The sequence below is a fragment of the Heterodontus francisci genome, chromosome 14, assembly GCF_036365525.1.
Source record: "Heterodontus francisci isolate sHetFra1 chromosome 14, sHetFra1.hap1, whole genome shotgun sequence".
Taxonomy (NCBI): domain Eukaryota; kingdom Metazoa; phylum Chordata; class Chondrichthyes; order Heterodontiformes; family Heterodontidae; genus Heterodontus; species Heterodontus francisci.
The window spans coordinates 49,242,226-49,255,190 of NC_090384.1; the positions used below are offsets into that span (position 1 = coordinate 49,242,226).

At 40.8% G+C, this 12,965-nt stretch overlaps 1 protein-coding gene across 7 annotated transcripts in view; it reads right to left on the reverse strand.

The window, feature by feature from the left end:
• LOC137377033 (synaptotagmin-7-like) overlaps positions 1 to 12,965 on the reverse strand; it is a 1,016,894-nt gene that overhangs the window by 266,750 nt on the left and 737,179 nt on the right. For 5 of the 7 annotated variants that reach the window (XM_068046201.1, XM_068046200.1, XM_068046196.1 and 2 more), the window contains one exon: positions 5,867 to 6,229. The exons of the other annotated variants lie outside the window; for them this stretch is intronic. In XM_068046201.1, the coding sequence (XP_067902302.1) occupies positions 5,867 to 6,229 (363 nt within the window). The remainder of the gene's footprint in view (positions 1 to 5,866; positions 6,230 to 12,965) is intronic. 7 annotated transcript variants of the gene reach the window in all.

Here is a 12,965-nt window from a genome sequence, read left to right on the forward strand (position 1 = left end):
TAGCAAATGTAATATTTAACTTGAATGAACCAATATACCTGTTAATTGTTTAAATATTGTACAATATTTAGAGTTGCAGTATGTTGAGAACTGTTCAAATTAGTGAAATGTTGTTATAGATAAGATGAGCGGGAGAAGAACCACCTTGACCTCTCTCAATACTAAAATCTAAAACAGTGTTGACAAACGTAAAGCCATTTGCTATTTTAAAAGGATCATAGTTTTCATTAAAGGGTGTTTGGCAAACTTTTGATCTTGTATTTTCTGTCAATAAATGACAAGTTTCTCAATGTTTTTCTTAAGTCAGCCCTCCTTTAATTTATGAATTGTATTTTGATGAGCAAGTACTAGTGAAAAACCATTCACCATCAGTCATTTCATGATGGAATTTGGTACTTTTTAAAAAACAATTTTCACCCTTCTCTGCATGGTATAGTTTTTTTTAAAGTTATTGTTGCATGCAGTTATCATCCTTTGATAAACTAAGCGACTCATCAGTATGCCTGGAATATGGATAGCCATGATGATCTCCATCCCTTTGGTAGCCCAAGCTGGATTTTGCCCTCACCCAAGTTAGGTCACTGGCTAGCAATTACAAATGGGCACACTGGTAGACTTTTCATAGGAACATATGCTAAACTTGACTTGGCACCAGTGTAGACGCTGCCAGCACCATACTGGAGTGAGTAAACTGAAGTTACTTCATGTACTACTAAATACAGCCAAAGAGGGCAAGAATAGTTAACTGTCTCAATAGAATACTGCATCATATTACGTGCTTCAAACATTTTTTTAAATAATTAATCCATATCCTAATCTATATTTTCCACATCCACTTAATATTCTAAACCTCCTGAAACTTTTATATTTCGCATATGCATCTCAAAAGTTTTGTTTAAGCACACTGCATATCAAAGAATTCCCATCCATGCTCGTTGCATGACCATCCATTCCCAACTGTGGGGATATGATTATCTAGAGGCAAGAGAGTCAGAGAAATTTGTACTCCTACTTTTCAGGGTGTCTAGCAGAGCAATATTTCTAGATCTTAAAAAGGTACCTGAGGGATTGCTATGTCTTCAGGCATTTGAAGGACCAACATGTACATAGAAATCCTCTGTGATAATGAACTTTATTTCATTACCTCCTAACCTCCCCATTAAAAAAAAATCAGATGGTTATTCTAAAGTGTTGTACTGCATATTCAATTTAAATCTTTGTTTCACAAACTAACCAGGATTAATTCATTACTCTAATACTTTCAAGTTAAATAGACATCTTCTCTCCAGTATCCTCCATTACTAACAAATGGATAATGTTAGCACCAAATATGCTGTTTATTCAGCATATTGCATAACTTAAACCAACAATAAAATCCGGGGGTATTTAGCAATCATTGACAAGATGTTTTTCAGATTTAAATGTCTCAGCATCCCAAAATGAGAAACTGAGCAGAAACCTATCAAATGGAAGTGAATTACCCTTTACTAAATGCCCTAATACATTATAATTCAAACAATTCTGGGACATCCAGTGGGGGCTTTAGTTATAGTGGGATTCAAACACATGAAAATCAAGGGGTCATAGAAACATACAAGATAGGAGCAGGAGTAGGCCATTTGGCCCTTCAAGCCTGCTCTGCCATTCATTATGATCATGGCTGATCATCCAACTCAGTAGCCTGTTCCAGCTTTCGCCCGATACCCTTGGATCCCTTTAAATCCAAGAGCTATATCTAACTCCTTCTTGAAAATATTCAATGTTTTGGCCTCAACTGCTTTCTGTGGTAGCGAATTCCACAGGCTCACCACTCTCTGGGTGAAAGAATTTCTCCTCATCTCAGTCCTGAAAGGTTTACCCGTATCCTTAGACTATGATCCCTGGTTCTGGACTCCCCCACCATCGGGAACATCCTTCCTGCATCTACCCTGTCAAGTCCTGTGAGAATTTTATAGGTTTCTACGAGATTCCCCCCTCACTCTTCTGAACTCCAGTGAATATAATCCTAACCGACTCAATCTCTCCTCATACGTCTGTCCCACCATCCCAGGAATCAGTCTGGTAAACCTTCGCTGCACTCCCTCTATAGCAAGAACATCCCTCCTCAGATAAGGAGACCAAAACTGCACACAATATTCCGGGTGCGGCCTCACCAAGACCCTGTATAATTGCAGCAAGACATCCCTTCTGTACTCAAGTCCTCTCGCTATGAAGGCTAACATACCATTTGCCTTTTTTACCGCCTGTTGCGCCTGCATGCTTACCTTCAGCGACTAGTGTACGAGAACACCCAGGTCTCACTGCATATTCCCCTCTCAGTTTATAGCCAAATAATAATCTGCCTTCCTGTTTTTGCTACCATAGTGGATAACCTCACATTTATCCACATTATACTGCATCTGCCATGCATTAGCCCACTCACTCAACTTGTCCAAATCACCCTGAAGCCTCTCTGCATCCTCCCTGCATCCTCCTCACAACTCACCCTCCCACCCAGTTTTGTGTCATCTGCAAATTTGGAGATTTACATTTAGTTCCCTCATCTAAACAGTGGCGCAGTGGTTAGCACCGCAGCCTCACAGCTCCAGCAACCCAAGTTCAGTTCTGGGTACTGCCTGTGAGGAGTTTGCAAGTTCTCCCTGTGACCGCGTGGGTTTCCGCCGGGTGCTCTGGTTTCCTCCCACATCCAAAGACTTGCAGGTTGTTAGGTAAATTGGCCATTGCAAATTGGCCCCAGTGTAGGTAGGTGGTTGGAGAATGGTGGGGATGTGGTAGGGAATATGGGATTAATGTAGGATTAGTATAAATGGGTGGTTGTTGGTCGGCATACACACTGTTTCAGTGCTGTATCTCTAAATAAAATAAAATAAAAAATAAAATAAAATAAATATTAATGTATATTGTGAATAGCTGGGGTCCTAGCAGCAATCCCTGTGGTACCCCACTAGTCACTGCCTGCCATTCGGAAAAAGACCCATTTATCCCTCTTTGTTTCCTGTCTGCCAACCAATTTTCTATCCATCGCAATACACTACCCCCAATCCCATGCGCTTTAATTTTACATGCTAATCTCTTATGTGGGACTTTGTCAAAAGCCTTCTGAAAGTCCAAATAAACCACATCCACTGGCTCCCCCTCATCAACTCTACTAGTGACATCCTCGAAGAATTCTAGTAGATTTGTCAAGCATGATTTCCCTTTCGTAAATCCATGCTGACTCTGTCCGATTCTACCACTGTTCTCCAAGTGCTCTGCTATAAAATCTTTGATAATGTACTCTAGAATTTCCCCCACTCCCAACATCAGGCTGACTGGTCTATAATTCCCTGCTTTCTCTCTACCTCCCTTTTTAAATAGTTACATTAGCTACCCTCCAAGCTGTAGGAACTGTTCCTGAGTCTATAGAATCTTGGAAGATGACCACCAATGCATCCACTATTTCTAGGGCCACTTCCTTAAGTCCTCTGGGATGCATACCATCAGGCCCTGGGGATTTATCGGCCTTCAATCCCATCAATTTCCCCAACACCATTCCTCTAATAATACTGATTTCTTTCAGTTCCTCTCTCTCACTAAGCCCTGTGTTCCCCAACATTTCTGGTATGATATTTGTGTCCTCCTTTGTGAAGACAGAACCAAAGTATGCATTTAGTTGGTCAGCCATTTCTTTATTCCCCATAACAAATTCCCCTGTTTCTGACCGTAAGGGACCTACATTTGTCTTCACCAATCTTTTTCTCTTCACATACCTATGGAAACTTTTACAGTCAGTTTTTATGTTCCCCGCAAGCTTGCTCTCGTACTCTATTTTCCCCTTCTTAATCAATCCCTCGGTCCTCCTTTGCTGAATTCTAAACTGCTCCCAATCCTCAGGTCTGTTGTTTTTCCTGGCAAATTTATATGCCTCTTCCTTGGGTCTCTTGGCATTGCCAAGGAATTGTTTTGCATTGCCCAGAGCCCACATGAATCCTACACCATTTTGACCCTTGATTGGAACTCACACTGAAATCTTAGCAGTCAGTCATTCTCCAACTAATAAAGCTTCTTAACATTTGAACCCAGATTTTTAATACCAAACAAAATTTTGGATCCATATATATATTTTTACAAAACATCGCAATTTTCCCTCTAATGACCTCATTTGGCAATCTTGTGCAAATACTGTTAGACTTTTGTTAATTGTGAAAATTATGTTTAGTAATTGCTCATCATAATTCAACTTTGCTAAAATCAAGCATCTAGTATCAACCATAACTGAAATTGTAACCTAATGAACTGTGGATCCTCAGCACAGAAAGCACATAGCAAACTGCAGATCCAGTCTAGGCCATGAGTACAATGGAACAGGTACAGAGCAAACCCCGGTTCCCACATGGATAATCAGAGATCGATTATATAAAAAATAATGGTCCACTAAATAGATTTTACAAAGGTTTTTTTTTTAATTGAAAAAGAAATTTGCTACTTTGGTATGAGTATGTCCAAGAAACGATTTTCTTTTCTGGCTTAATGAGACTGTGCTGAAATATAAACTTAATATTGTTTATTCAAAATTCACAAAACCAGGACAATTGTTGAACTCATCAGAGCTACATCATTATGCTAAATGGTTGCTCGAGGCATACTCCGCCTTCACCAGCTCATCAGATGCCAACATGACAGTTCAACAGCATTCCATTGTAGAATCGCATACATACCTGTCTCCATGTACTACTGATGAACAATAGTCTGATTAGAGTGAATACTAGTGCTGCGTCAAATGTGCTTTCCCTTCAACTTCTGAAAACGTGGAGAACAAAGCCATTTTCATTCTTTAGGTATTTGACAAGGTTACATGCTTGTTCCCATTATCCAGTTGGACTTTTCCACCATGCTGCACCTGATAGCAGGTGGAGAAATAGTTCAGAGGAATCGCACATGACGCACGTTGACTTTGTAAGACATCATGTACTCAACATGACTGGATATTTTTCTATTTTTGTTTGCATTAGCATGCATGAAAATTGCAAAAGATGCATTTGACGCAACACTAGTTGATGTACTTGCTTGAATGCACTGGGTGGTTTTCTTTCGCTAAACAAAAGATGGTTTAAATATTTTTTTTGAATGAAGGATAACTTCAGCATTTACAAATCCCTGCTTCAAATATCAAACATTTGAGTTTCAGAAGACAAATAAGCAAAGGTGAGAAATTCTATTGGCACAAGATCCAGGGTCATGTACCTTTAAAAAAAAACTTCATACATGTTTTCTCCTGTTCATTTCCAACAATCTAAAAGGTCTGATTTACCATCTTCTCTGGAAACACCAATTTTTTTTTATTTGTTCTTGGGATGTGACATCACTGACAAGGCCAACATCTATTGCTCACCCTTAATTGCCCTTGAGCAGGTAGCGGTGAGCCCGTTGTGTTCTCGTGCACTTTCTATTTCTACCTCCAGAATAATGACAGCTCAGTAGTAGTTGCCAGGGGCAGCAAGAAGTTCGACAACACAGTGGCCTGTAAATTCTGCCTCTCTGAACCCAACTGTTTTGACAAGCTCTGGACCTGTGCATTATGCCCTGGACCTGAAGTGGGGTGGGATAAGTTAAGATTGCAGTGTGGTTCTCGTCTATAAACTTGATGATTGGTTAAGGAGATGCTGTAATTCCGAACATAAACCCTATTTCAGTTACAGTTTTTTCTGCAGAACCCCATAGTTCAAAATGTTGCTGAGGGTAAAGTTAGCAAAACTTAAAGATTGAGAATTGAAAGGGCGTTCTCACACCTCTTAATAGGTGCAGTCCAAATAAAAGTACAATCAGATTTATTATGGGGAGTATGGAAAGCACTCTTTGAGGTGGAAAGGAAAAAGAAGAGACTTACAGGAAAGACTTCATATCTAACCCTCGATTACGGAGTTGTCCCATCACGTAATCCCAGCTCCCAGGATTGGAGCGGCTGCGGCCTCCGGCTGGACGATTGCGTGAGCCCGCCGTACCGCTTGGCCTGTGCTGGGCTCTGTAAGGAGACCTGCTGCCGGAGGTTGTCTGCTGTTGGAACTGAAGCTGCCCAAGGCTCTGGCTGGTGGTGGGCTGGCTGTGGACAGGTCTATGCTGCTGCAGCGGCTGCTGGAGGCTCTGCTGCCTCTGCAGCGTCCGAGGTCGCGGACATTTCGGCTGTTGGTCGCCTGGCGGCGTTGATATGTGCTCTAACGTGGAGGCTGCTGATAAGGTCGGCTCATCCAAGCTAACAGAACAGCAGGACAGAAGAAAAGAGCGGAAAGAAAGAGTAAAGGGAGAAAACAAAAAGCAAAGCACAGTTAGCGAAGTCACCTGCAGTGAAGTTCAGTTGTGCGTCTTGAGTTTGATGGTTATCTGGCTTTGCACTCATAGATCATTAACACATCATTACTGACAGGTGATTCTCATTTCCTGTAAAATGCCTAATTACTGCACAATTACAATAAAATGTTAACTCCAATTTAAAATATTCTTGTTTTTGTCCTCCTCATCACGATGAGCACTAGTTAGCGGAAAATAGCAGGTGAATAAGGCTCAGCAGAAATGCACTTAAGAGGTTTGCTGGAAACAAAACAGTTTCTTAGCTATGGAAAAAACATCCTTCCCCCAGCACTGGCAGAGAGTAGTAAGCAAAACCAGCATCAAGTCCAAAATTATTGGTAGGGTTTTTGGGGAATTAAACGTAATGGTGCCTCGGAGTGACAAACATTCAATTTCCAGAAATGACTTGCTAAAACATACTACCAGAGATGACAATGGAAAGTAATGCACCCCAAGGATCTTATTTTCTGGCATATTTACACCTTTATTATATTTCAGTATTGCTTTTTGTTTGCATTAAACACCTCCAGAGCACTCTTTGTATAATAATTAATAGCAGTCATGTTTTTCAGTGTTCGATGCAGAGAGAAAGCCCATCAAATTGGAGCAATGTTAAAGCTTTATCAGTGGTAATCTCCTTAGTGTGGCTACATAAAGAAAGCAATGTCAAATATATTATAAATGAGAGAAAAAAAGTGAGCAAGTTAAAATCGCTGTAGTTTTTTTGTAGAGGGAATTTCACCTTTTGTCCTCTATTAATGGAAATAATTTATTTATAAAGAAAATCACTGTCAACCCCTTAAATTTCAATGGACTTTTTAATACCTGTGGAAGATACAAGGTTTTATAAAACAGTCAAATAAAAGCAAAGTACTGCAGATGCTGGAAATCTGAAATAAAAACAAGAAATGCTGGAAATACTCAGCAGGGCTAGCAGCATCTGTGGAGAAAAAGGCAGAGTTAACGTTTCAGGTCAGTGACCTTTCATCAAACGTTCATGAAACATTAACTCTGCTTCTCTCCTCACAGATGCTGCCAGACCTGCTGAGTATTTCCAGCATTTTTTGTTTTTATTTATAAAACAGTCAATGTTTGAACTTGCAGTCTCCTTTATTCTAGATACCCAAACAGCATAACCAACTGAAGCAATCACTATTTGAGGATCTTACATGCTCACGGAGAGGGATTTCCCGACAGGGACGCTGTCTTGGTTTAGCTGCTGCCACAGAACTGGGTATATTCTCTACAGCGAGGTTGTCATACAAATTACTTCGATGGCATAGCTCTGTTCCTACCTATTGCAGTGCTGCAGGCACGTTGCAAGCTATCCTAAAATATCAAATTTATCTTAACAGCACAATTACTTTCGATGCCCAGGGTGGAAGGGAGAACTATTTCTTTTTAAAGTCTATATGTGTGTAAGATAACCATGTAACATTCCAGTTCAGGAGCAAGATGAGAGCTAATTGTATCTGCTATTTTTAAATAATAGCTTGGCATTTTATTGGTGTAGAAAACTATTGAGCAGAATTCCATTCCATTTATTTTTGCTCAAAATGTTAGTGCTGGGAGATGGAGCACTTTCCAATCCAGGTTACTGTGTCAGCACCGTGCACTCCCAGATCTGGCACAATATTGTTCTATGTACAGTAAAGCTCCCTCAAGCCCAATTGCACAAATGCATCTTTATTGCACTGACTTTTCACTTCCCACTCTCGGCATTCTGTTATCTCTGAGTAGGATTCCCAATTAATGCTCGATTAGGGGGAGTTTTGGGCTGTGGGTCAATGCCCATTAACAATGGAATTATGAGTACTGAAACTACATATCACAAAGAGCCCTTGCAGCAGGCAGACAGAGGAAAATTCATTCCATCTGCCTGAGTAGGACTCAAACCCAGGTTAGATATGAAAAGTCAGTGTTTAACATGCTGCACTGTCTCCCCTGTTAATGATCCATTTTTGTGCTGGTGGGGCTTGTCAGTGCAATAGTGTGCTTCCCATACCTGAAGTGTGAATATGTTAAAATAAAAGAATTAAATGTCAAAATAAAAAGATCAAACAAATGTCATATCACTGCCACAGGTTCTTTAAGAAGCAATCTGCAAATGGACCCAGCAAGAAATGTCGGGCCCAATATATATTATAGTTGATGAAATCTCTTCAATTCAATATTCAGATTATTGTAAATATATGCTTGTTTTAAAATTTATCAAATATTTATTCAAACATAAATACAGGCCTTAATCTGAGTCAATGGGCAAAGGGGGCACATGAATTAGTGAAACTTTTTTTCTTCCTTCCCTCTCTCCTTTCTCCCCACCCCAATTCTAAGTAAAAGTAGAAAACATTCAATATGTTTGCAATGCCATATACTGACACCTTTACCTTTAAAATATCATTTTTAAAAAAGATCAGCAGTAAGCAGAGTCTATGAAGCTGCAGCGTGCAACAGAGTCTACATGCCTGACAGGTGGTGTGAGCTAGGTAAGCACATGACAGCTAAGTCCTCAAGGTGAGGGGTTAGTTCACAAACATGGATATAAAATCGGAAGAAGTGTAAAGCCATATTTCAGTTATAGCTGCTACTTGACACTTATTTTCCGAGGGGTCAAATGTTGATTTGCAAATTTAAATATTACAGTCCTGGAGATCAATATGATCCCTGAAGTTTAAAATGAATTAAATTGTTCCCCTCACTACCAAATCTCACTCAAAGCATGTATACAATTCCTAAGTTTGGATGTGAAATTGTGAGTTTCCTGTCAGGCCACTGTAAACATGCTGTCAGTTGCCAGTACTTCTTAAAGCAGCACATATATGAAGCAGCTGGGAACAAAGCACAAAGCAGCACCAACACTGATGAGGGGAATAAACATGATACTAATTGGCAATTATGCACTTAGATCAGCTAGCTTGAAGCACATTTATATCAAACAGAGAACGCACTTATGCTGTATTTCAGAGCTTTTTTATAGGTACAGCAATAAATGTCTGAAATGGGTAACATAGGCATAGGCGAGTTTGTAGTGTTAAGACTCTTTTTCAGAATCACATGAACTCTCTCACACACACATTCATCCATTAGAGATCGAATTCTGGAGTGAATTACCAGTATAATTCATCATGCTGTAGTGCTGCTCTTCATAGTTCAGTGCTGATTGCAATGGTATGTCCAAGTATGTAAAGAAAAATTGAGATTCTAATGCAATCATAGATTACCTTTCTCGATAATGTAAATCATTTTGTTAAAAATGAAAAATTATCAAAGGAGATGCAAGTTTGAGTCTGTAAATATGCAGAATTTGTGTATGTCCATTCTAACTCAACCATAAGTCCCAGGCCAGTGTAAATAAAATACTCTAACAAGGCCAAGGGTTGCCACTTGATGCACAGTCTTTCATAACTACTCGCGTTCTGAAGACACTCCTTGCCTGAAGAAAGACATCTTAATGTGAGAAAGGTTTTCAGCAGATGCGCTTTGCCACCAGATCAATTACTACATTTAGTGAGCTTTATTCAACAATCAGTCTCACGTCCCAGTTCAGCCAGAGATGGTGATTTAGTTTCAAACAAAACAACCATAATATAAACCGACCCATGTATAAGCATATTTCACTTTCAATCTCCCTGTGCAATCACTTATGTTTTGCTGGAATACACTGCTTTAATTCATAATGTATTAAAATATCACAAGGTGCTTCACAGAAGAGAAATAAATGCTGAGCAGCAAAAGAAGAATTAGGAGAGATGACAAAGTGTAATTGAAGAGGAGGGAAGAGAAATAGCAAGACAGAGGATCAAGGAGGAACTTCCAGAAAGGTCAAGATGGCTGAAGACTGGCATCACAATACAACGGAATGCCAGAGGATGGATAGTCGACAAGAGTTGGAGAACTGATGAACACAGGCTGGGATGTAAGACTGGAGGAAGTTGAAGAGATAGGGTTCATCGATATGAAATAATTTGTAAATAAGGATAAGGATTTTGAATTCAATAGATTGAGAAATGAGCAGTGAATTCGTCTTACAAGAACAGGGATAATGGATAAACGCACTTTACAGTGCAGGATGGAGGAGACCTAGCAGTTTGAGGGAGATTTTAGGGGGTTATGCAGGGTAGAACTTGAGAGGCTGGTAAGGGATGTGTAAGAGAAGTTAAGATAACAAAGTTTTAAAAATATTATTGGCAGCAGGGCTGAGTCAAGGATGGAGGTGAACAAGGTTGTGGAATTGGAAGCAAGCAGCCTTGATAAAGATAGAATGTCAACTTTAAGCTCAGCTCATAGACAAAGAGGCCTGTTCAGCTCAGCCTCAGCATGCAGCCAGGACAGGTGAATGGAGTTAGGGACAGGGCTACAGTACTTTTGGTGGGAGCCAAACAGGAGGATTTAATTCCTGCCACTAAAATGAAAGCAAAATACTGCAGATGCTGGAAATCTGAAATAAAAACTAAAATTGCTGGAAATATTCAGCAGGTCTGGCGGCATGTGTGGAGAGAGAAGCAGAATTAACGTTTCAGGTCAGTGACCTTTCATCAGAACTGGTAAAGGTTAGAAATGTAATAGGTTTTAAGCAAATAAAGTGGGGGTGGGGCAAAAGAGAACAAAAGGGAAGTTGTTGATAGGACAGAGAGTCACAGAAAATAACTGATAAGGTGGTCTTGGGGCAAAGGCAAAGAATGTGTTAATGGTGTAGTGAAACACAAAGCATTAGTGCAGAGAGGGTGCTAAATGACAGAATAATGAAAGCCCTAGTCAAAAGCACTAACATGAAAAAAACAGTGGGCAGGCACATGGTAAAACAAAAATGAATGGTGAAACAAATTAAAATAAAATAAAATAAAAATAAAAAATAAAACTAAAAATAAAAAAGGGGGCAAGTCATACTCAAATAATTGACATCAATGTTCAGTCGGGTAGGCTGTAGCGTGCCTAATCAGTAAACAAGGTGCTGTTCCTTGAGTTTGCGTTGATGTTCACTGGAACAGTGCAGCAAGCCCAGGACAGAGATGTGGGCATGAGAGCAGGGCGGTGTGTTGAAATTGCAAGTGACAGGAAGCGCGGGGTCATGTTTTCGGACTGAGTACAAGTGTTCCGCAAAGCGGTCATCCAATCTGCATTTGGTCTCCCCCAATGTAGAAGAGACTGCATTATGAGCAGCAAATACAGTATACTAAATTGAAAGAAGTACAAGTAAATCGTTGCTTCACCTGAAAGGAGTCTTTGGGGCCTTGGATACTGAGGAGAGAGGAGGTAAAGGGGCAGGTATTACACCTCCTGCGATTGCACGGGAAGGTGCTGTGGGAAGGGGACGAGGTGTCGGGGGTAATGAAAGAGTGGACCAGTGTGTCACAGAGGGAACGATCCCTTCGGAATGCTGACGGGAGGGAAGATGCGTTTAGTAGTGGCATCACGTTGGACGTAGTGGAAATGGCGGAGGATGATCCTTTGAATGTGGAGGCTGGTGGGGTGGAAAGTGAGGACAAGGGGAACCCTGTTGCAGTTCTGGGAGGGAGGGGAAGGGGTGACGGCACAGGTGCGGGAAATGGGTCAGACACGGTTGAGGACCCTGTCAACCACAGCGGGGGGGAATTTCTCAGGTGAGGAAAAAGGAAGACATATCAGAAGCACTGTTGTGGTAGGTTGCATCATCAGAGCAGATGCGTCAGAGAAGGAGAAATTGAGAATGAAATGGAGTCCTTACAGGAGGCAGGGTGTGAAGAAGTATAGTCGAGGTAGCTGTGGGAGTCAGTGGGCTTATAATGAATATTAGTAGACAGCCTATTCTCAGAGATGGAGACCGAGAAGTCGAGGAAGGGGAGGGAAGTGCTGGAGATGGACCATGTAAAGGGGAAAGGTGGAAATTGGAAGCAAAGTTGATAAAGTTTTCCAGTTTGGGGCGGGAGCAGGAAACAGCACCAATATACCGTAAAACTCAAAACTTAGTATACTGTATTTGCTGCTCACAATGCCCATATCCCTGTCCTGGGCTTGCTGCAGTGTTCCAGTGGACATCAACGCAAGCTCGAGGAACAGCACCTCATTTACCGATTAGGCATGCTGCTGCTTAAGGACTGCACATTGAGTTCAATAATTTCAGAGCATGACTGCCCCGCCCCTTTTTATTTTTATTTTATTTATTTTTTACCATGTGCTGTCCACTGTTTTTTTTCATGTTTGTGCTTTTGACTAGGGCTTTCATTATTCTGTCACTTAACACCCTCTCTGCACTAACGCTTTGTCTTCCACTACACCATTAACACACTCTTTGCCTTTGCCCCATGACCTCTTTATCAGTCATTCTCTGTCCTATCAACACTTTCCCTTTTGTTCTCTTTTGCCCCACCCCCGCTTTATTTGCTTAAAACCTATTACATTTCTAACCTTTGCCAGTTCTGATGAAAGGTCACTGACCTGAAACGTTAACTCTTCATCTCTCTCCACACATGCTGCCAGACCTGCTGAGTATTTCCAGCAATTTTTGTTTTAATTCCCGCCGCTGCTTGGTTGAAGAACATTCTGGTTCCTCCATGACTTTGCTTGATTGTAGAGAAGCAATGTGACAGCACAGTGGTGGTCATTGAAGAGGTAGCGCTGCATGTCAGCATACATATGGAAGTGTGACCTGCACGTTTATGGTA